General features: G+C 50.7%; 1 protein-coding gene across 1 annotated transcript in view; it reads left to right on the top strand.

Annotated features, from left to right (window-relative positions):
• PTH1R (parathyroid hormone 1 receptor) overlaps positions 1-23,490 on the top strand; it is a 109,265-nt gene that overhangs the window by 67,481 nt on the left and 18,294 nt on the right. Inside the window, exons 3-7 of the mRNA XM_017830022.1 lie at positions 798-908; positions 3,434-3,552; positions 13,419-13,513; positions 16,012-16,198; positions 19,554-19,707. Of these exons, the coding sequence (XP_017685511.1) occupies positions 798-908; positions 3,434-3,552; positions 13,419-13,513; positions 16,012-16,198; positions 19,554-19,707 (666 nt within the window). The remainder of the gene's footprint in view (positions 1-797; positions 909-3,433; positions 3,553-13,418; positions 13,514-16,011; positions 16,199-19,553; positions 19,708-23,490) is intronic.

Genomic DNA, 23,490 nt, shown 5'->3' on the forward strand with positions numbered 1-23,490 from the left:
CAGCATCTCCGGGGCCTCCTCTGGACTCTCTCCAGCAGCTCCACGTCCTCCTGCTGCTGTTCCCAGGGCTGGATGCCGCGTGTCCTTCCGAAATAAAACCTGGGAGAACCTGCACCTTCTGGAGCCAAACACTAAGAATGGCAATGATTTCCCAGGGATTTCCCAGTGCTTTCCCAGCAGTTTCTCAATGATTTCCCAGTGACTTCTCAATGCTTCCTCAGTGATTTCTCAATGATTTCCCAGCAATTTCCCAGTGATTTCTCAGTAATTTCTCAATGATTTCCCAGTGATTTCCCAGTGCTTTCCCAGCAGTTTCTCAATGATTTCCCAGTGATTTCTCAATGTTTCCTCAGTGATTTCTCAATGATTTCCCAGTGATTTCCCAGCAATTTCTCAATGATTTCCCAGTGATTTCTCAGTGATTTCCCAGTGATTTCCCAGTGATTTTCCCAGCAGTTTCTCAATGATTTCCCAGTGACTTCTCAGTGATTTCCCAGTGACTTCTCAATGATTTCCCAGTGACTTCTCAATGTTTTCTCACTGATTTCTCAATGATTTCCCAGCAATTTCCCAGTGATTTCTCAGTAATTTCTCAATGATTTCCCAGTGATTTCCCAGCAATTTCTCAGTGATTTCCCGGTGATATCTCAATGATTTCCCAGTGATTTCCCAGTGATTTCTCAACCTGAGCGACAGCACTGAGAGCTTTTCCCAGAGAGCCTTCTCCAAACAGTGGGACACCCGTGTCACCTCTGCAGGGTGCAGTGACTCCTTCTTGCCTTTGTTCTCTCCCCCAGATGGGTTTTGTCTCCCTGAGTGGGATGGCATCGTCTGCTGGCCCGAAGGTGTCCCGGGCAAGGTGGTGGCCATGCCGTGCCCCGAGTACATCTACGACTTCAACCACAAAGGTGGGTGTTGCCCTCAGGAAGGAGATTCCCGGCAGTCACAACATTCCAAACCACCTTTAACATCCCTTTTTCCTCACACAGCGACTCCCTTCCCAGCAGGAGCAAACCCAGGGGAAAGGAAGGAAGAAAAGAAACAGTTTGTTATTTGTTTCTGCCGAAAGAAAAGCTCGGTTTTAACTGAAACAGAGACAGATTTCCCACGTGTCCCACACAGCCTGTAACCCTCCTAACACTAATGATTAGTGTTTAGATATTATTATTAGGTTTAGAGATTAATATTAGTGTTTAGATATTAATATTAGTTTTAGAGATTAATATTAGTGTTTAGATATTAATATTAGTTTTAGAGATTAATATTAGTTTTAAATATTAATATTCATTTTAGATACTAATATTAGTTTTAGATACTAATATTTGTTTTATATATTAATATTTGTTTTATATACTAATATCTGTTTTATATTTTAATATTAGTTCTATATTAATCTATTGGTTTAGATATTAATAATTAATAGCAACACAATAAACACAGCCTTCAGATTAAGTCCCAGAATCCCAGAATATGCTGAGTCAGGAGGGACCCACAAGGACCATCGAGTTCAACTCTTATCTTGGGTTTTCTCTTGCTACACAGAGTTTGTAAATCCACAAAACTTGAACTCTGTGGCCACTTTGAGCCTGACAGAACTCAAGTCTTTGATTTTTTTTTAATTTTTATTTTTTTACGTGATTCATTTTGGTTTTTTTTATCTGATTGATTCTGATTTTTTTGTTTGATTGATTCTGATTTTTTCATTTGATTGATTCTGATTTTTTTCATTTGATTGACCAGCCTGGATTTGTTACCCACAACCTCTAGGTAACAAGAGAAACCCCAAGATATTCTTCCCATTTATATTCCTTGTTAATCCCAGTCCCTGCTCCCTGCCCAGAGCCCTCTCTGGGTGTCTGAGAGCAGCAGGAGCAAGCAGAAGGTGAGAATTCTTCCCTATCTCCCTTCCCCTCAGGCAGCTCATTTCTGGGCTCTCTGGTGGTGCCCCGGAGTCTGGGAATGTTTGGAGAAGGGCAGGAACACATTTGTGTTCCCTCAGGGAATTTTCAGAGCTAGAGGACTCTCTATTCTCCCCAAGGAGGCAAAAATTAGGGAGTTAAGCCTGTCTGTTCTGAGCAGAGCACTGGTGCTGCTTTCAGAAAACAAGGAATGATGGTCCCAGGAATCCTGGTTGCACATCCTGGCTTTTCTGTGAGGGACTGGGAGCTCACCCAGTTCACCCCTGACCTCTCACAGACCCTGCCCGTGCTCTTCACCTGAGAGACCAGGAGGAACAAGCTGCCATGGAATCATTGGATAGTTTAGGTTGGAAAAGCCACCTAAGATCAGAGTCCAACATCCCCCAGCACTGCCAAGGCCACCACTGCCCATGTCCCCAAGTGCCACATCCACAGGGCTTGGAAATCCCTCCAGGGATGGGGATTCCACCCCTGCCCTGGGCAGCTGTGCCAGAGCTGGGCAGCCCTTTCCAAGAGGAATTTTTCCCACTATTCCATCCAATCCTTCCCTGGTGCAATCCATCCCTTTTCCCCTCGATATTCCAACATGGCATGGATTCCTCACCTTGCTGAGGTCCATGGCCAAGTCAGGTGGGGTGGGAGTCAGATGAAGGGCCTCAGATGATAGAAACAAAGAACCCCAGAATGGTTTGGGCTGGAAGGGCCCTTAAGGATCATCCAGTCCACCCCAGTGGACACCTTCCATTATCCCAGCCTGGCCTTGGACACTTCCAGGGATCCAGGGGCAACCACAGCTTCTCTGGGCACCCTGTGCCAGGGCCTCCCCACCCTCCCAGCCAGGAATTCCTTCCTAATATCCAACCTAAACCTACTGCCTGTCAGTTTGAAGCCATTCCCAGTTTTGTTGTCACTCCAGGCCCTTGTAAAAGTCCCTCTCCATCTTCCTGGAGGGCTCCCAACACCTCTCCCTCCGTAGTCCCGGGACAGACGGGTCTGTTGAGTGGTTTCATCCCTATTTTCTGTGAAGGGATTTTAACATACAGCTGATGCCCTGATGCCCACACAGCCCTCTGAACGTGGATATTCCCATCTGCCAGCTGTATCCCAGGAGGAAACTTTGCTTCCTCTTCTTCCTCCTCCACCACGAGGAGAGCAACCAGAGAAAAACCTCCCTGGAGATGACCCGAGCCTGTAAAGGAAGAGCAGCATCAATAAATCCCCCTTTATTTCCCAGGGAGAACTGCAATTAATTCCGAGGATGATTCCATGTTTTGGGGCTTTCCAAAGCTTCTCTCCTCGATTTTTAGACCCACTATCTGACCCTAATTAAAATGCTCTGTGGGGTTTCTCAGCCGGAAGGTCGATAAGGTTTCTGTGGAGATGGGACTCGGTTCTTGCAGCTGAGCTTGGAAGCGGGCAGGACACAGCAGGACTGTTGGGATCCACCCCTGGAGTGGTTTTCTCCCGTTTTCCCAGGTCTGGGCCCTGACTCTGTGTGTCCCCTCTCTCCACAGGCCACGCTTACCGTCGGTGTGACCTGAACGGGAGCTGGGAGCTGGTGCCAGGCAACAACAGGACCTGGGCAAACTACAGCGAGTGTGCCAAGTTCCTCACCAACGAGACGAGGGAGAGGGTAGGCAATTCCCTTCGGGCACGGGGCGGGAATTCTGCCCTCACCCAGAATTCCTCACTTGTCTCACTTCAAACCCTCGATGAGCTCCAGCTCATCGGCCTCCTCTTGGAAACTAAGCCCGAGCTTGCCAAAGCCACGGCGGGTTTTGGTGGGGAATTACTTGAACTTGGAATTGTCCTCAAAGCCAGAAAGGCTCCAGCAGCCACCCTCCCACACACACCCCCATTTCTAAAGGGATTTTGGGGGAAATGAAGCGGTCTCAGGGAGGCTCAGAAGTGGTTGGAGGTTGTTCCCTGCCACTGAGACTCCCCCTGCCCCATCAGGAAATAATTTTGCTACCAGGTTGTTATCAAAAATTCCAGTGTTTCTGTGGTTGGCTGTGGTGGGGGATGTCCAAACACAGAGGAAAAGGATGTGTCAGTCAAACCAGAGTCAAACCAGTCCAAGCCAGGCTGGGAGAGCTGGGGGGGGTTCCCCTGGAGAAGAGAAGGCTCCAGGGAGAGCTGAGAGCCCCTGGCAGGGCCCAAAGGGGCTCCAGGAGAGCTGGAGAGGGACTGGGAACAAGGGATGGAGGGACAGGACACAGGGAATGGCTTCAAGATGAAAGAGAGTAAATTTAGATGGGATATTGGGAAGGAATTCTTGTCTGTGGGGGTTAGGGTTAGGAATGGATTTGCCAGAGAAGCTGTGGCTGCCCCTGGATCCCTGGAAGTGTCCAAGGCCAGGTTGGAGCAACCTGGGCTAGTGGAAGGTGCCCCTGCCCATAGCACAGGGTGGATTGAGATGATCATTAAAGTCCCTTCCTCAATCCCAAAGCAAACTGGGATTCCATGATCTTGAATTAATAATGGTGTAGGCACAGTTTTGAAACAGGGCCATCACTCCAAAGGTGAAAAGAGACTAAAAGCACATGGAGAGGGTTTGGTGGGCTCCTGGAAAACAAAATAAAAAAATAGGAAGAAAAAAGAACTCCGGGCCTTAGTTTTGCACAAATTTGGGTAATTGGTGAAGTAGGAGCTGGATGTGCAGGCAGGGCTCTGTGCAGGCAGCTGGAGATAAAGATCAGTGGAGAAGGACAGGGGATGATGCACAGGCCCGTCGGGAGGATGTTCCTCATTTGAAATCCAACCACAGCGTGCCCGGGGTTGGTTTTGGGTTGGGGGTTTTCTTTTATTTTCTCTCCAGAGTGAAGCAACACATGAATGAAGCTGTTTAGTGAGGAAATAAGTTATTTGAGGACCTGCACGGCTTGTGTCATGTGGTCAAAGAACAGGCAAGGTTTTACACACAGGGTTCTGCTCCAGCAGAGTGTGTCATCTCAGGGTTGGATGATGTTCACTTCTAGAACAAGTTTGGGCTCATCTTTTCCCAGTTCATCCAGTGGAAAAAACTGTTTTAGCCCCAGAGTTTTCTGGGAAGGTTCTGGACTGGGTGTTGGAGTCATTGAGTGTCTTGATCACACTGAGTACTTTGCTAAATTGTACAACTTCATGACTTCTCTGAGGTCATTGTCTCTGTGCCACCTCCCTCAGCCCTGCCCTGAGCTGGGAGTCACCTGCTGCAGACAGAAGAAACACCATCAGTGGGTCAGGAGAGGCTCAGGTTGGATCTCAGGGAAAGGTTCTTCCCCCAGAGGGTGGTTGGGCACTGACCAGGCTCCCCAGGGCAGTGGGCACAGCCCCAAGGCTGCCAGAGCTCCAGGAGGGTTTGGACAATGCTCTGAGGGACAGGAGAGGATTGTTGGGGTGTCTGTGCAGAGCCAGGAGTTGGATTTGATGATCCTTGGAGGTCCCTCCCTACTCAGGATATTCTGTGATTCTCTGACTTGTCCAGCTGAGCCAGTGTCCAAGATTTCCCCCAGGGAAAGGACATCCTGTGTTTTTAACCTCCCACACTGGCAACTGGGACTTGTCAAGGTGACTTGGTAGGGGAAGGTGGAAAGAAGAAGAGAGGTGACCATTTGTTACCAGCACAAGATAAAAATGGAGACCTTCCACCCCCAGGCTGGTGAAAAAGGCTGAAAGCAAAGTCTCAGGTCCTGGGTTTCAGGTACTTTGTGTCCCCTGAGGTGGTCACAGCCCAGAGGACTTGGACTGTGCTTCCTAACAAAGGGAGTTTAGATGAGGTCTCACAGCCCAGGAGACTTCATTTTTCTTCCCAGCCTCTCACTTGGAAAATTCCTGCTCCTCATGACCTCTTCCTTTAGGAGCTGTTTTAATAAACCATCCCCAGATCCTCCTCCTCGTACTTCACCTTTTGCCACAAAGATGCCATGGGATTTTACCATCCCCAAATCCTCCTCCTCATGATTCACCTTTTGCCACAAAGATGCCATGGGATTTGACCATCCCAATATCACTATCCTCCTCAATATTCATATTTTGCCAGCAATTTCCTGGTTTGAGGAGAACTGGATGGTATTTAATGGTCAGACAAATTAAAGCATCACCACTGCTCAGATTAACTGAGCAAGACGGTCTTGTTTAAGTGGTGCTTCCCCAGGGCAAAGAACACTGGAAAAAAAGGAGGTTTTCCTCAGCTTTGGGACTTGAGCTTGATTAACAAATGCTTTTCAACAACATATTATTGTTGTTATTATTATTATTATTATTATTATTATTATTATTATTATTATTATTATCATTATTATTATTATTATTATTATTATTATTAACCTTGTATTTGCAAGGTGTCCCTGAGAGCAGCCCTGCCCTCCCCTCTGTGTTGTCACAGAGTGTGTTATCAGCGAGGTGGCTGAATTTTAGTGACAAGTGACACAACAAATATGCAGCCACTGCAGGTCTCTCGGGCCCTTTGGTCTGAAAAACACCCTGCAAACAAAAGAGAGAGAAAATAATGACCTTTTTTGCCCAGTTGGGTGATGACTTTCCTCACGGAGAGCACGGAAGGCCTCTTGTCTGTCACACACAGAGCACTGGTATTAATAAACCTCCCTTTGATATTTCTTTTTTTTTTTTCCCCTCTCCTTGAAGTAAATATGTCAGGAGATGTCAGAATCGGGGAATTTTGGTAAGGCAGACCCGTCATCTTGAGGGAGAGAATTTGTTTTCTATTATTATTTCCCTCCCTGGGGAACAACATCTTTGCGTCACCGGGAACAGCTGCATTTAACCAACGTTTGGAAAGAGGATCGTGGGCTGGCTCCAAGCAGAGCAGCACCAGAGCAGATGCAACCAGGGGAAATGTGCATTTAGAGGGAATCAGGAGGGGGAAAAAAAAATCTGTCTGTGACTATAAATATATAGATTTGCTGCTCTCCCTAGAAATAGGGCTGTAACTATAGATAGAGGTACAGATACACCCCTAAATAAGCACCCCCAGATGTTTGTTTGGGTGGGGAGTTTTCTCCTTTTAACCACTGTGGGAGGATTGGCAGACTGAGCAGAGCAGCAAACAGAGGGCCCCAGAGCAGGTTTGTGTCCTGCAGGGGATGGACAGGATGGTTCCAGCAGGAGCAGCAGAGGAACCACCCTCTGGAATGTTAAAGCCATCAGAGCCCAAGGATTAACAGCCTGAGGGAACAACTGCTCCTGGGCTGTGTCCCGAGGGAAAACCAGCTCTGCTGGAGGACTCTGGGTTGACAGCTCTGGAGGTTGGTGTCCCCTCTTAGCCTGGAGTGAGCCAGGGAAGTGTCTCCTCAAATCCCTTCCAGACAGGATTAAATGTGGAGGGACTAACTGTCTGGAGGTGTCCAACACCAGGTTGGACGGGGCTTGGAGCAACCTGGGACACTGGAAGGTGTCCCTGCCTGTGGCAGGGGGTGGGACAGGATGATCTTTGAGGTCCTTTCCAACCCAAACCATCCTGGGATTCTGTGACCTCCTGGACACAGTCTGAGCCAACGGTTTAGCAAAGGACAGGATGAAGTTTTGTGGAAAGGTGTCTCAGCAGCTCCTCGTGGGAAGACGAGACAGTTTTCTTCGTGCCTTTGAGCTCAAAGCCACCTCTGCACCACCCTCTGTGTGTTCCCTCACATTCTGCTTTTAAAATAACCCTCTCCCAGCGCAGCAGAGATGGTGGGAAAGCTCCTTCTCCCACTGCTTCCCCAGGAGAGGTGCCTGGGCAGCCCCCGCCCCACCTGCACCCTGGATCTTCACAAGGTGCCTCTGAACTGACAAGCTGAGGGATCTGTGGCTTCCCAGCCCAGCCCCCTGAGCTGGGAGCTCTGCTTGGCTTGTTTTCCATCCGGTGTTTGAGGAGGAGCAGGAGGAGCAGGGAAGGAAGGGATGGCTTGGCTGGGGTTCCCTCTCGGGGGCGCTGGGGTTAAACTGCAGCTGTTTGTCCCTCTGCTGCCTGTTCCACGGGGCTGAAGCTCTGCTGAACTTTGGGAGAGGGTATCCAGGACGGCTCCATGAGCACTGCAGGGTGGGAACGGGGGGGGGGGATCTGCATCACAGAGTGCCAGGATGGCTGGAGTGGGAAAGGAGCTTAAGGATCATCCAGTGCCACCCCCTGGAAGGCAGGGACACCTTCCACTGGCCCAGGTTGCTCCAACCTGGCCTTGGACACTTCCAGGGATCCAGGGGCAGCCACAGCTTCTCTGGAAAATCCATTCCAGTCCCTCACAGCCAGGAATTCCTTCCCAATGTCCAATATAAATATATTCTCCTTCATCTTAAAGCCATTCCCCTTGTCCCATCCCTCCATCCCTTGTCCCCAGTCCCTCTCCAGCTCTCCTGGAGCCCCTGTAGGCCCTGCAAGGGGCTCTCAGCTCTCCCTGGAGCCTTCTCTTCTCCAGGGGAACCCCCCCAGCTCTCCCAGCCTGGCTCCAGCCCTCAGAGCACCTCCATGACCTCCTCTGGATTTACTCCAGCATCATATTTATTCCATATTTATTCTGTTCTCACACTCTTCCCTAATCACCTCTTCCTGGACGTGCAGGAGTCAGGGATCAGAGTTAAAAAGACCTTTGGCCTGGCCCAGGTTGGCTGTTCTCCTTTCTTTCTTTCCTAGATTCCCTTAAAAGCAGGAGTGAGGGTGACTTGTGTTCTTGAAACTCCTCAATCTTTAGATAAAACATGGCCCAGATGAGAAGTGATGAACCTCTGGCAGCTTTTGAGGCCGTTTCCCTCCAAAAACCGTAGCAGGATTTTGACTCTGACCCCCTCCCCTTCCACACATCCAGCTCAAACAGCATCTCCAGGATGACCATTTTCCTGGCCACCTTTTGGGAGGCTGCCAGGAGTCAGTGGCATATTTTGGCCAAAAAGCAGAAATCTCCTTCGTCCCCATCTCCCCCCAACAGCAGCACTGCTGCCAAACTCATCTATTTTTAAAGCGGGTCCAACCCAGCCCGTTTCCAGGGATGAGCTCGAGGGTAAACGCCATCCACATCCACGGAAATCAGGGAGAAGGGGGATCCGAGCCAGCAACTTGGGAGGTTGGCTCAGCTTGGAAACCACCAGCAAGAGGGACCGTCGTGAGACGTAACCTCAGCCCACCAATCCTGTCTTCATGTGCTACTGCTCGGTTAGAGCCTGGTGCTTTTACTGCTTCCAGGGAAACCAGAGAGGCCTGGAGACTCCATCCCACCCCCAAGACAATGGGGACGGCCCAGCGTGGGGCAGGGCTGCTTTATCTAAACTCCATTGTCCCACCAACAATCCGCTGTGTTCCCGGGGTTCTCCGGGGGCCTTTGAAAAGCAAACAGCTTTTGTGAGGCCCCCGAGCCCCGTTTGCGGCGTGGACACGGAATTATCCCGGGAAATGCCAGCGAAGGGGCAGCCCTTTGCACCAGGATAGAGGGGCAGAGCTTTGAAAGGCTGTTTAGGAGTGAAAAAAAAGCCTCCTGGAGAGGTTTTCTTCACTGCTGCAGCCACCCTGTGGTGTCCCTGCTCGTTCCCTGCCCACAGAGTGGGGCTGGGAATAGAATCAGGGAATCCTGGAACGCTTTGGGTTGGAAGGGGCCATAAAGACCACAAAGACGTGCATGTTTGCACATCTAAGTTGGGGTGTCTTAGTCTAAATTGGGGTGTCTGAGTCTAAACTGGGGCATCTTATCTCAGAGCTGATCCCGCTCTTTATCCAAACTGGGAGGATTTAAGTGCCCGGCACCTCTAGGGATGAAGGGAACAGAATCCTCCAGCCAAAATTCCTGTTCAACCCTCAATGTTTTCCCCGAGGCTTTGGAAATCAGTGGCTGGTTTGTGCCTTTTGTGCACGTCCCATTAAGCTTTTTATTTAGTCACAACTTTGCTGTAAAAAAAAAACAACCCAAAAGGCAAGAAAAGCCAACCCAGAGGATTTCTGGCTTTGCTTATCGCTCCAAGCAGTGAAACACTTCCCCTGCTGATTCCAAACGTGTCATTAACAACGTCTGAATCAGCAGCTTGGAGAAACTTTGGAGATGCTTCATCTGGAAAGCCCTTTCTTGTGATTCCATCCTCCTATCCCGCTAATCCCAGCCTCCAGCAGAGCCTGCCAGTTCCTCAAAGGATCACTGGATCCAGTTCAGCTCCACGAAACAAAGGGTGCAGAATTTTGCTGTTGTCTCACAAATAAAAAGGATGGAAGGATAAAGTCAGGCCCAGGGTATCCACAGTAACACTTGGAATAGTATTTGCCATCAGTCTTGTAGAAAACTCCTGTCTCAGTCCCTCCCTGGGACACTGGGAGGGACCAGGACACGTGGACACCAAAACCCTGAACGTTTCATCCACATGCTGGAACAGAGATGAGGTTTAGGCCTGGAATTAGATGAGATGTCCTCAGGTTTGGGAGACAGCTGCGTGGGAATTGCAGATCCAATTCCTGGGACCTTCAGGAAACTCCTCCCCTTCTGCAAGAGCAGCTGGAAGCCAAGCAGGACACTTGGGGGACTAAAATGACCTGAGACACGTGGAGGGACAACTGGGGTTGGGCTCTGCTCCCAGGGAACAAGGGACAGGAGGAGAGGAAACGGCCTCAAGGGGTTCAGGTTGGATATTGGGAAAATTCCTTCCTGAAAAGGGCTGTCCAGCCCTGGCACAGGCTGGAGTCCCCATCCCTGGAGGGATTTAAAAGCTGTGGGGATGTGGCACTTGGGGACACGGGTCAATGGTGGCCTTGGCAGTCAATGGTTGGACTCAAAGGGCTTTTCCAACCTCAATTCTATCATTCCACGGATGGATGGAGTGAACAAAGAGGGATGTTCAAGGCCATCAGCTCTGAAGCTGATGTTCCCCAATCTTGGTGCTCTGTTATGGGTTTTATAATATTTTACTGACAATCCCAACCCCTGGAATCCCAGATGTTGAAGTTTTGTCCTTCTGGTTTTCCATGAGTTTATTTTCAGCTTTTCCTATTTTCCAGAGCACTTGTGTCCTCAGGTGAAAGAGTGAAGGAATCAAATTCATAGGATCCTGGATTCCTGGGTTGATTTGGGTTGGGAAAGACCTTAAAGCTCATCTCATTCCAACCCCCTGCCGTGGGCAGGGACACCTTCCACTAGCCCAGGTTGCTCCAAGCCTTGAACACTTAAATTAAGTGATAATTAAATTAAATTACACCGGTTAAAGCATCACACTTCTTAAACCAGGGTCTAAAGGTGTGGCAAGGCCAGATTTTTGCCCCTTCCAACAGGTCAGTGGATGACCAGTGATGGTCAGTGTGTCCTCAGGGTGGATTTCTGGGAGCCATCAGAGCTCCTCCTGGTCTCAGAAGTACTGAACTGGAGACTGTGGAGGCCCAGGTTGTGTCCATGGCTTGGCCATCCCAACCTTTGTGACCTGGGAATGATTTCCACTCATGTCCCTCTCAGCTCCCAGCAGAGGGATCTCAGCCCATGGAGGTGGTTGTTGCAGCTGGCAGATGACTCAATATTTTGTCACCTGGAGGACCTTCCCTGACTCAGCATCGTGGTTCCCACCCAGCTGGGACCTCCCTCATGCTGGATGAGTGGTACTGGAGTTGCCTGGAGGGATTTTTCCCCCTCTGGAGCAGCCAAAGGGAAGCCCAGCCATCCATCCCAGGCTGCCTCCTCCAACCTCCCCACACTGCTGCTCCTCCTAGGCAGCCACAAATCCCCCTTCACCCTCCAAACTCTGACTGGCTCCCCTCCCTCTCCCCCACCCCTGCCAAGGGATGGAGATCCCTAAATATCACTTTGTCCCTCCTGGGTAAATCCAGGGCAAAATGGTGACTCCTGAGACAAACTCCTGGGAACGGAGCCTGTTGGAGAACCTCAGACATTTGCTCCTGGCTTTTCCCTGAGGATCTAAGCGGCCCATCCAGAGAATCCCCTTTCCCAGAGCAGGATTTGTGCCTCCTCCATCGGTGGGATCGGACACCAGCTTGCTGGGAGCCGTGGATCTGTGTGTCCTGGCACCTCTCACTCCTCACCCTTCCAAAGAGAGGCCCTGTGGTTAATCAGAGGAATTAACCACAGCCTCCCAAAACGTCCTGCCAGCCAATCAGGAGGCTCTTCCCAGGGCCATTCCTGCTACAACACCATCGCTGTCCGGCAGGAATGTGGATCTTCCCAGTTAAATTTCTCAGTGGGGCTCAGGGACCCTTTTGTCCCCCCTCACAACTGCTGGATTCCCAGAAATCCTAAACTTGGACCAGGATTTTTATTATTATTATTATTATTATTATTATTATTATTATTATTATTATTACTACTATTATTTTCATTCTGGAGGCAAACGTTTTCCAGTTCAAAGAGGATTCCAGCTTGGCAGCAGGAAAATTCCTCTTTTTCCCTCAAAGCTTTCAAATCTACTCCCATTGGCTTTTCAGTGCCTGCTGCCTGCACAGACAGATATAGAGAGAGAGATATATATAAAAATATATATATAAATACGCCCAGACACACACACTAAATTAATATTGGCAAACACTCCACTCCGCCGATGGAAACCACAGAGAAACATTCCCATATCTGGGGATTCTGATGTCATGGGGCTGAGGTTTCCCATTCCAGGCCAGCATTTCAAGCCTCCAATCCCAACCAGGGCTGTCATTCCGAGCCCAGTGTTCCTGCATCCCGGTGGGTGGGGTGAGGGAAAGGCGGGAGGCAAAGGAGGAGGGAGAAAGGTGCTGAATTGCTTGGTTTCTTTGGGGTTTATTTCTAATTTCAGGCAGTTCAAGGCAGTACAAACTGGGCTGGTGGCAGGAATTTTAACCCTTTCCGGGTGGATATTCAGGAATCCCTGAGTTCAGCTGCACGTCCCAGCACAGGATGAAGGGAAAACATCTTGATATTTAATGGAAACCTCAGGGTTTCTAAGCCCAGCTTTAAAACACAGAGAGTCAAGAGAACTAAAACCTCTCAGAGGATTAATTCCTACGAGCTCTCCTGTGACAGGACCTTTTCCAACAGGCCTTTGGCAAGCTCAGGTTGTGTCTGGGTTGGATAACCACAGGCAGAGGCTGCTTTGGATTGGAAAAAGGGGAAAAATAAATGCAGGTGATTTTTTTTTTCCTCGTATCCCAGAGCCAAAGTTTATCCTGCCCGTGTTTTCTGGGGTGGGCTGGACCAGCATCAGTCAGCAATGGCTAAATTGTACAATTCCAGCCCAAATCCCATGGTTCATGGGCGTTCTGTCCAAGCCAAGGTTTTGTCCTCGTGGAGATCCAAGCGATCTCTGGATGGGGCCGAGAGTTTGTAAAGCGCTTTGGGTTCCTTTGGGATGAAAACGCTGCAGAGAACTCCCAGGCGAGGGATTGACCCACGCGAAAATCCCGCCCTCCCAGGAAATCCCGTCAGGAAATCCCGTCAGGAAACACAACCAGCCCTTCCCGGGGTGCCCAAAGGCTGTGATTCCCGAGGATTCCCAGCCCCGGGGGTGTCCGAGTGCCCGTGTCCCCCCGTCAGGAGGCCGCGTTCTAATGTGACGCTATTTTTTCCATCGTTTCTGCTGCAGGAGGTCTTTGATCGCCTCTATTTGATTTATACTGTTGGATACTCCATCTCTCTGGGATCCCTCACAGTTGCTGTCCTTATCCTGGGATACTTCAGGTAGGCGGCTCTGGTTTTACCTAAGGGAAAAAGCCTCGGGCTCTCCCACAGGATCAGGTTGGGGTGGCAATTCCAGGAGCGGTTCCGTCCGGGATTTGGGTTGTCTTAGCGTCGTTTGACCCCAGGTCAAACTTCCTGGGGGATGGTGGGTGGGGTGTTTGAACCTCCTCCTCTTCCCCGCAGAGTTTTCCAGACCCTCCGTAGCAAACAGGAGGAGGGGAATCTCCAGGAAGAGGTTGGTCCCCCTTGGAAAACCCTCTGGGGTTTTCTGCCCCTATTCCCCGCCCGGCTCAGATTTAGATGGTAATTTTTTGAGGTAGTAACGCTTTCCTCAGGGAATTTGGCACTCCAACCCCAAATATCCATGAAGGATAAATCAGCCATCCCAGGCTGATTCCTCCAACCTGCCCCCGCTGCTGTTCCCAGGGAGCCAAAAATCCCCCTTCACCCTCCTGACTCTGGTTGGTCTCCCCTGCCTTTCCACCCCCCTCTGCCAAGGGATGGAGACCCCTAAATACCCCTCTGGACCCACAGCATCCATTCCTCAGAGCTCCTCTTGCATCTCCCATCCCTGGAAGCGTCCAAGGCCAGGTTGGAGCAACCTGGGACACTGGAAGGTGTCCCTGCCCATGGCAGGGGGTGGCACTGGGTGATCCTTAAAATCCCTTCCAACCCAAAGCACTGTAGGATTCGCTGGCACAGAGAGCGTGGGATGGGAGGGGTGAAAGGTGTCACCACATCTGGGAATTTGGCCTTTGGGAAGCCATACCTGGAGAGCTGGGAATAGAGCAGGGGGTTGACTCCCAACCCCTGAGCCCCAGATCTGCTTCCCTTCAGTGTCTGGTCACATCTTCTCCTGGAAAACAGCAGGACCCAGACAGGAGCTGAGGGGGGAAATTCTCCCTGTGCTGGAAACACCACGTGGTGTCTGGACGTGGAGCTGGAGCCAAGCCCTGGGCATGAACCACTGGGAATAAAATGGGGGGCTTTTGGCTCTGAAAGGGCTCAGGCCCCTCTGCAGGGAGCCAAAGGGGCTCAGGGGGATGTGCTTGGACAGCAGAGCCCAAATTTGGGACACACGCAGGGCCAAGGGGACTGCAGACCCCTCCTGGAGGCACTGCCACCATGCAGGGCCAGACCCCTGCCACCACACTTCTCCTCTCCCAACCTTCTCCCTCCATTTCCTTGCCCACTGGACATTGGCAAGGTTGTTAAAACATTCCATGTCCACGTATCTAAGAGCATTCCCAGTTTCAGGAGTTCAAGAGTATTCCTAGTTTCTCTCTTTGTTCATGTTCTCAGAGCACTTCATTTACAGCTCAGACCACATGGACAACTGTGCTAGAACATCTTTATCCCAAGGATCAAAGCAGCAGCAGGGACCAAGCCAGGTTTTATCCCAGATAACACATAATCCGGGGATTCACTGACTCCATTTCAAATGCAGGGAACAAAGCCCATCTTCATTTCTACCTCATCAGTTCCACTTGGTGTAACTTGGATTATAATACCCCAGACAACAACTGTTATTGCTGTCGTAATATCCTCCAAAGGAGAAAAAAACACAGCTTTTAATTTTTATTTCCATCATTGGAGCTGGGGATTTAAGAGGATGTTAATCCATCCATAAATCCATGCGTGGCCAGCCAGGAGCTCTAGAGGACAGAGGGGATCCCAAGAGGTCAGCTAGTTCCTTCTTCTCCCCAAACCCATGATCCCTGGTTCCCAAATGCACCTCTCATCTGTGGGTCCAACCCACTGACCTCTCCCCATCCAGCTTTTCCCCCAAAAAGGATCTTAAAGCGCTTTACAACCAGCATTTGTGGGGTCGTTGCTGCCATTGCTGGGGTGGAGCCCAAAACCTGCTCAACACGAGCAAGCAAAGGAGAATGTTCCCAACAGGGAACAGGGAAAACAGGGAAAACACCCAACACACTTCAGTTACTCCTGTAGTTGCGACCAAATTTGGCATGGGCACAAAAATCAGCACTTCACAGGAGCCTCGGCGAGGTTTTCGGTGGCCACAAGTTCTGCTGCCCTTGGGGTCCGAGGGCATCGAGGGATGGGAAAGGGGGAGTGGCTCCCAGCTGAGAGAGGGTTGGTTTAGAGTAGATTTTAGGAAGGAATTCTTCCCTGTGAGGGTAGGGAGGCCCTGGAATGGATTTCCCAGAGAAGCTGTGGCTGCCCCTGGATCCCTGGAAGTGTCCAAGGCCAGGCTGGAGCAACCTGAGCTAGTGGAAGGTGTCCCTGCCCATGGCAGGGTGGTGGAACAAGATCACCTTTGAGGTCCCTTCCAACCCAGCCCATTCCATGATTCCACGATTCCAGGAGCCCCCTGGAGCAGGAGTTAATGCCCATGGGGGATCGGTGAGCGCGGGGCAGCGGCGGCACCGTGGGGCCAAGAGGAGCCGGGGGGCTCTTTGGAGGCAGAGACGACTCCAAGAACGTCCCCCAAGACGGGCTAAACTTCCCCCAACCCTTCTCTGTGTCCCCTGCAGGCGTTTGCACTGCACTAGGAACTACATCCACATGCACCTGTTCGTGTCCTTCATGCTGAGGGCCGTGAGCATCTTCGTGAAGGACGCCGTGCTCTACTCGGGCTCGGCCCTGGAGGAGATGGAGAGGATCTCGGAGGAGGACTTGAAATCCATCACCGAGGCACCTCCAGCGGACAAGTCGCAGTTTGTGAGTACCCCCGGAGCAGGTGGCTCTCTGGTCTTCGTGTCTCTCTCCTGGCTGGTCAGCACTTGGTTTTTTTTCAGGGGGATTTTCCACCCTGCTCCCCTTCCCCATCCCTTCCCTCTCCCTCTCAATCCAGAGGGGTTTCCCAACCCCTGAGCTAAGGAAGAGCTGTTCCTCGTGGTTGATGTTTTGATTCCCATTCACAACTCCTATTTTCAACACTCCCCTGATGTCCCCTGAATTTTCTGGCTCTGGGAACATTCCTGACTATCCCACCAGTGCTCGTGTTCCGCCGTGTTCTTCTCCCACCACAACTGGCTGGTTTTCCACTGGGAGCTGCTCTCTGGATGCCCCATGGAGGCATCACTGGGCTGGGACATGTGTGCCCCCAAAGTGACAGCCCACTGTGCCATGGGAGGGTCTCAGCCCTGACACCTTCTCCTGAAGAAGAAGGTCACCAGAGGACATCTCACCTCGCTTTCATTTTGGAGCAAACCACAGCTGGTTGTTCCTGTTGGGATTTATCACAGAATCATGGAATGCTTTGGGTTGGAAAAGATTTTAGGGGTCATCCAGTCCCACCCCCTGCCATGGGCAGGGACACCTTCCACTAGACCAGGTTGCTCCAAGCCTCGTCCAACCTTGCCTTGGACACTTCCAGGGATGGGGAATGCACAACTTTTATCACTCCCATATGAAAAAAGGAACTTTAGATGGGAAAAAGGAGGGATTATGTGCTGGCATAAGAAAGGCTGGGACTCTTCTGCAAAAGGCAGACGTCTGCAAGAGAGGGACCTTGGAACCAAAGGATCATTGAGGTTGGAAAAGACCTCCAAGAGCACCAAGTCCAAGCTGTGCCCGATGCCCGCCCGTCACCCAGCCCAGAGCACTGAGTGCCACGGTCAGTGGTTCACTGGGGACATCTCTGCTTCCATTGATGGTTGGTTGGGTCAGCAGGGTCAGCACAGGCAGAGGAGTCACCATCCCAAAATAAAAACTGAAGGGAGGTCGTTTGAACTTGTCCCCAAAGGGGAGGGTTGTCCCCCAGCTTGTTTTTTCCCTGTGTAGGAAGCTCTGATGGCAGAACCTGCACTGGCCGTGGGCCGGGGGGGAAGAAGCCCATCTTCATGTGTCAGAGTCTTCCTCAGCTTCTGAAAAGAAAATATCAGCTCTTCTGGTCATTGGTCCCATCACAGATTTTCCAAGATATCCTTGGAATGGGATCTTCTCACTCTCTGCAACTCCCTGACAGGAGGGGGGTGCCGGGGGGATCGGGCTCTGCTCTCTTGATCCCTGTCCCAGGGAACAAGGGACAGGAGGAGAGGGAACGGCCTCCATCTGGGCCAGGAATGACTCAGGTTGGACATCAGCTGGAATTTCTCCCTGGAAAGGGTGGTCAGGCCTTGGCAGGGGCTGCCCAGGGAGGTTTGGAGTGCCCAGCCCTGGAGGTGTCCCAGGAAGGCCTGGCCGTGGCACTCAGTGCTCTGGGCTGGGGGACAAGGTGGGCATCGGGCACAGGGGGGATCCATGGGCTGGGAGGGCTTTTCCAGCCTCAGCCATTCTGGGATAAACATCCTGCCTTCACATTTATGTGGCTTCTCAAGCCTTTCACAGCTCCTGCCCCCACCAGGGAAGCGCCAGCAGCCCCCTGAATCCAATCAGTGCCTGTGGAGTGTCCCACTGTGCATCCAAGTCATCCCAAATGGAAATCTGGTGTTGTGCTTCCTTCCCATTCCAAGATCCGTCTCATTAACTGGCTGAGAACTCAGCACACTTCAAAACACTCACTTTTTGGGAAGAACCCCAAACGTTTCACTGCATTGTCTTCTGTTTCTCCTTGGGCTGGACTCATTCAGAGGAATAATTGGGATAATAAATGGCATTCTTTGAATATTAGCATTTTAATGGCATCTCCCATTCTTCTGGATTGAAAGGCAAATAAGTGACGAAGGCAACAATTAATGGATTTCTCTTGTTTCCAAGGGAAGTGGGAGCTTTGCAATTATTGCCTGATGCTCCCTGTGGGGGGGTACATGGTGTATTTTTACAAATATAAAATAGAAATACAGGATATAAAATTTACTACATATAAAACATAAAACTACATAAAACTTATTATTAATCCCACCTGGAAGGGAGTTTTTAATTGGTCTTCTATTTTAACTCACTTTGTAAAAGAAAACGTGTCCATATCCTACTGACAGAAAAATATATGGATATATGGATATAATACGTGCATATTCATTTTGATTGAGAAGGGATTAGCATAAGAGCTGTGCCAGGATAAAAAAAAAATCCCTTTTTTATTTACAAGGTGCATATTATTGACATTTCCTGCCAGTCATTTGTGTTCCTCTCAAAGGAAGGGACATCCTGCAGACGTGATGCTGTTTGGTAGTCACAGGCTTCCCATGAAATCCAACTTCCCAGACTCCAAGAATGTCCCCACTGGCAAGAGATGGCTTTACATGCCCCTTTGTGCCATTTAAGCCCACGTGGCATCAAAATTGTCCAACCTTTCTCTGCCAGAGCTGAGACATTTGGAGGGAGGGTGGCTTTGCCCACTCTGCCTCAAGGACTGGCGGGTCACAGTCGAGGTTTTCCTTTAGAAAGCAAAGGATCTCAGCCCAGTGTGGGGTGAGAGCTCAGCTCATTCCACATCAATACATCCTGGAGGTCTCCAGCAGATGTCCCCCCTGGCAGCTCAGCTCTGTTCAGAAGCACCTTGGGACTGGGAGTGAGAACCTCCAAGTTCTGTTTGCTGCTGGAGGCCCAGGCTCCAGAGCCCAGAGCAGCCACTCGGGGTGTCCTCACATCTTCTGAGGACAGACAGGCAGCCCTGGAGGATCCTGGCTTGGACACCCATGGCAGGATGGGGTGACTTGATCCATAAGATCCCTCCATGAGCTGAGGATGGGATGAGCTCCAAGCGATGGGACTTGCACCGGGTCACCCAGATGGAGCCGACTCAGCCAACTTTGTCCTCTGCCGTGGACAAGGGACACGGGGAAAAGAGGAAACACAGCTGAGCTACAAGGTTTGTGAGTCCTTCATCAGTAGGTTGGCAGAGAGCAGGATCAGGCCATCATGTCTCCACAGGTTGCTTGTCCTCCAACAACTCCCAACTCACCTGCTATTGGAAAAACGAAGTTTGGCTTGGCTGCTTTCTCAGTTGGTCACCCCTTCTGTTCCTGTGATGATTTTTCCCCCTTATAAAAGCCACCAGAATTGCCTGACTTACTTCTCCCTTTCTCCACCTTGTTTCCCACCCCGTGTTGGTTCATTCTGTCTTTGTGGAGAACGGGAATTCCACCCCGCGCTCCTCACGCGCCTTCCTGTCCTTCTGTGCTCGTTGCAGGTGGGCTGTAAAGTAGCTGTTACCTTCTTCCTCTACTTCCTGGCAACCAATTACTACTGGATCCTGGTGGAAGGGCTCTATCTCCACAGCCTCATCTTCATGGCATTTTTCTCAGAGAAGAAATATCTTTGGGGATTCACATTATTTGGCTGGGGTAAGTCGTGGCTGCTCCTCACAGCTCCCCTGGGAGGCAGTTTTTGGAGATGGTCGTGGGTATAAATAAATACAGGAGAAGGTATATTATAAATAAATACAGGATGAGCATCAGAGCCCCCCCAGTGACTCTTGCAAGGACAGGTTTTCCCTCCTGTGAAAGCTTTATCCCTTCTGAAGTGTGGGGTTTCCACTGTGGCACCTCCAGGGTCTCTGGAAGGATCAGCCCAGGCTTGGAGAGACAGCACATGGAGTCAGGGAATCCCAGAGTGGGTTGGGTTGGAAGGGACCTTAAAGACCATTTACTCCCATGGGCTGGGACACCTTCCACTAGCCCAGGTTGCTCCAAGCCCCTTCCAAGCCTTGGACACTTCCAGGGATGGGGCAGCTACAGCTTCTCTGGCAGTGCCTCCCCACCCTCCCATCCTGCCATCCTCCCAGGAGGGCTAAATTTGGCATTTAAGGATCCTCTGAGTTCTCCCCATCTCTTCCCAGCGCTCCCGTGGGGCTGGAGAGGCAGAAAGTTGCCTGAGGCTTTGAGCATCTGCTCCCAAAGCTCTGATTTCCTCCCTCCAACCTCAGCTGCTTTAAAAAGCTCCCTGAGGTTTCATGGAGCACCGGTGGAAACCTGCAATTTGTGGGGAAGGCTTTTTTTTTTCCCCCCTTCCTTTTCTCTTTCAACTTGGGCATCTTTTCCGTGAGGACTGAGGAAGGGGCGGGATGTGGGTGCGGGAGGAGGCGTTGTGGGCACACACATTTCAGACAAAAATGTGATTTCTGTTCCCTTCTGGCCTTAGTTTTTGGCTTCCAAGGAGTTATGAGGTGCTGGGAGGCTCAGGACAATAAAACAAGTGCCCACAGTTGTCCCAGAGCCTGTGGAGTGTGAGGGAGCACGGGAAGTGTCTTGGATGATCCCTGAGGACACAATGAAGAGTAATGGGCTGTGGGTCCACACTGGAGCTCCCAGCAGGAAAAACCTGGTTGGGAGGGGTCTGTGGTTGCTCTAAACTGTGTGGCCCAGGCCTGCTTCCCACATTCCAGGTTTAAAATGCACCTGGCCACATCCTGACTGCAGCCTGGGACGAGGTTCGTGTGTGCACCACGCCAGCCCCATCCCAGAGCTGCATTTCTTAGGGAAAAGAGCCGGCGTTTCCAAGCAAGCCAGGTAGTGCAGGATCGAGTTTATGAAGGATTGGAGGTGTCTGGGATTCAGGCCAGCCTGCAGGAGTCTCCTCAGCTTTCCTCCTTCCCAAGGGGGATATGGGGAGAAGCTCCTTGAGTTGATGATGAGGTCAGAAACTGCTGGTGCTGCTGTAGGATAAGGATGGGAGGTGTAAAAATGAGTCTCAAATTGGGAATCCATCTCTCAGGAAAAGTCTAGACCTGGACAGCTGGAATGTTTAGGGGAAAGGAAAATAAATAAATAGATATTTGACAGGGCTTGGAGCAACCTGGGCTAGTGGAAGGTGCCCAGGGCTTGGAATGAGACGACCTTTAAGGTCCCTTCCAACCCAAACCATTCTGGGATTCTGTTTTGTGGATGGGGCATTTCCTACCTCAGCTGCTGTGGGATACAGAGGGCTGCAGGTGTCACCTCTTTTTTAAAACAAGTGGACAAACCCCCAAATCAATTAAATTAAATTAAAAAAACAAAACAAAATAAAACAAAACAAACAAAAAAAGCCCAAAAAAACAAACAAAAAAAAAAACACAGCAACAAACCAAACCCATCTTCTTCAAGTAAAATTGGCATCTTCGAGTAAAATTTACTTCTCAGAAAATGCCATTGAACTGTACAGAGCAGAGACTTAAAGAATCGATTCCCCAGAGGGAATTCTGGAAGAGAGGGGAGCAGGAGGAAAATAATGCCATATGTTTCACGAGAAAAACCAACTCTCTGCTGCTCAGAACTCAGCCAAAGGAAAACAGCCCCACAGGCAGGAGCTGCCCTCATTAATTCCCCCAAGCACTGCCAGGGAATAATCATTTTATCAGAGCAACCACAGAGCCCGGGTCCCACCTGTCACAACACCCACCGTGGATGTGCTTCCAAGAGTTTGAGGCTGCTCCATTTAAATTCCTCTGGAATGAGAACACAGGACCCCTCCGGTGGCATTTGGGCTGCCTGTGTTTGGATTAGCATGATAATGTTCACACACGTATTGTTTGGATAGTTTTTTGGGCGCTGGGAAGGGGCAAACCAGTCCAGGAGCCACTGGAATCAGTGGAAAAACTCTCCAGCTCCCTGCAGTGGGCACTGGATCCTGCCCACGCCACAGCAGGGAAGGGCACAGAGTCAGGGAGAAATAATTATGACGTTCCACGTAGGTACAGAAAAGGTGATTTTTGTCCTAAAAACTGGGATATCATAACAATAAACAGCGTTGGATTCTTCCTGCCTGGAAATCTCCAAGGTGGGAAAGGGGTGCAAAAATGACTCTCCGAGGTGTTATTTCCAGACTACTGAGGAAACTGGGATATTTAGTTACTCTTTGATGTGAAATCCAAGGATTTCTGTCGGGTCTCTTCAATCCACAACCTCGCTGGCACGAGGGAGCTCAGCTCCATCAAAAGTCCTCATTCCCTTCTTCCCAGGGAGACCCCGATGGCAGAAAGGGACCCGAGAAAATTAAATAAATAGTGACATTCTGGGCAACAATATATTCCCCAGCAGCTGTTTTGGGAGGGAAGCCCAAGAGCCGTGACCAATAACTGGGAAACCCAAGCTGATCCCACTGGCATTTTTCCTTCACACCGTGGTAATTCCCTGCAGCTGGACCGCACTTGGATTTCAGCTCCAGGGGATTGGGGAAGGTAAATGGGATGGTGTGAGACTGTTAGAGGTGCTCAGGTCCAGAAATCCCGTGTTTATCTAAGCAGGAATCATCCTTCCCTGAGGGAATTTGTACCCAACAGGAGCAGAGGCATCAGAGGGTGTTGTTATCCCTATTTACCATCAGGAGTATCAGTGGTGCCAATGCCCTGCCTCCCTTTCCTCTGCCTCAGGTTTTGTTTCTCTGTCAGTGTAACTCCACTTGGGCTCTCAGGTGATTCCTGGAGTTCCATCTTTCCCTTTCTCTGGCAAGCTAAACTTCCTACGTGAAAAGTCATGGAATGGCGGGACCGTTGAGCCCTCCAAGATCATTTAATATCAGGCAAACATGACACAGAGGAGTTGATTAAACCCACGCCTTGTTCCTCAGAGAGGGTTTTAAACCCCAGGGAGCTCAGACCAGATTCCCCCCGGGCTTTATCCACAAACCCTCTCCCAGCAGTTGCTGTTCAACCTCCTCCCTCCCTCCCGGCTTGGAGCCGTGATTCCAGCCGCCGGGAGACACGGACACGGGGAAAGGCCCAGAGGAGAGCAGGGGCTGGGGAGAAGCTGCCTGTCCAGCAGCTGCATTGTACACACTGTGTGTGGCACCGGAACGCACAGCGCATGCAATGTGGAGGCTGGGCACGGCACTCACGGCACCGCGGGCACCGCTCACACCGGGCTGGGCTGGGCTGGGACTGCCCTCACTGCACCCATCCCACACCCATCCATCCACCATCCCACACCCATCCATCCACCCATCCATCTACCCATCCATCTACCCGTCCATCCACCTGTTCCTCCACCCACCCATCCATCCATCCATCCACCCATTCATCCATCCTTCCATCCAGCCAGCCATTCATCCATCCACCCATCCATCCATCCATTCACCCATTCATCCATCCATCGATCCATCCATCCATCCATCCATCCATCCACCTATCCATCCATCCATCCACCCATCCA

Source organism: Lepidothrix coronata, unplaced genomic scaffold, assembly GCF_001604755.1.
Source record: "Lepidothrix coronata isolate B3197 unplaced genomic scaffold, Lepidothrix_coronata-1.0 Scaffold173, whole genome shotgun sequence".
NCBI lineage: Eukaryota > Metazoa > Chordata > Aves > Passeriformes > Pipridae > Lepidothrix > Lepidothrix coronata.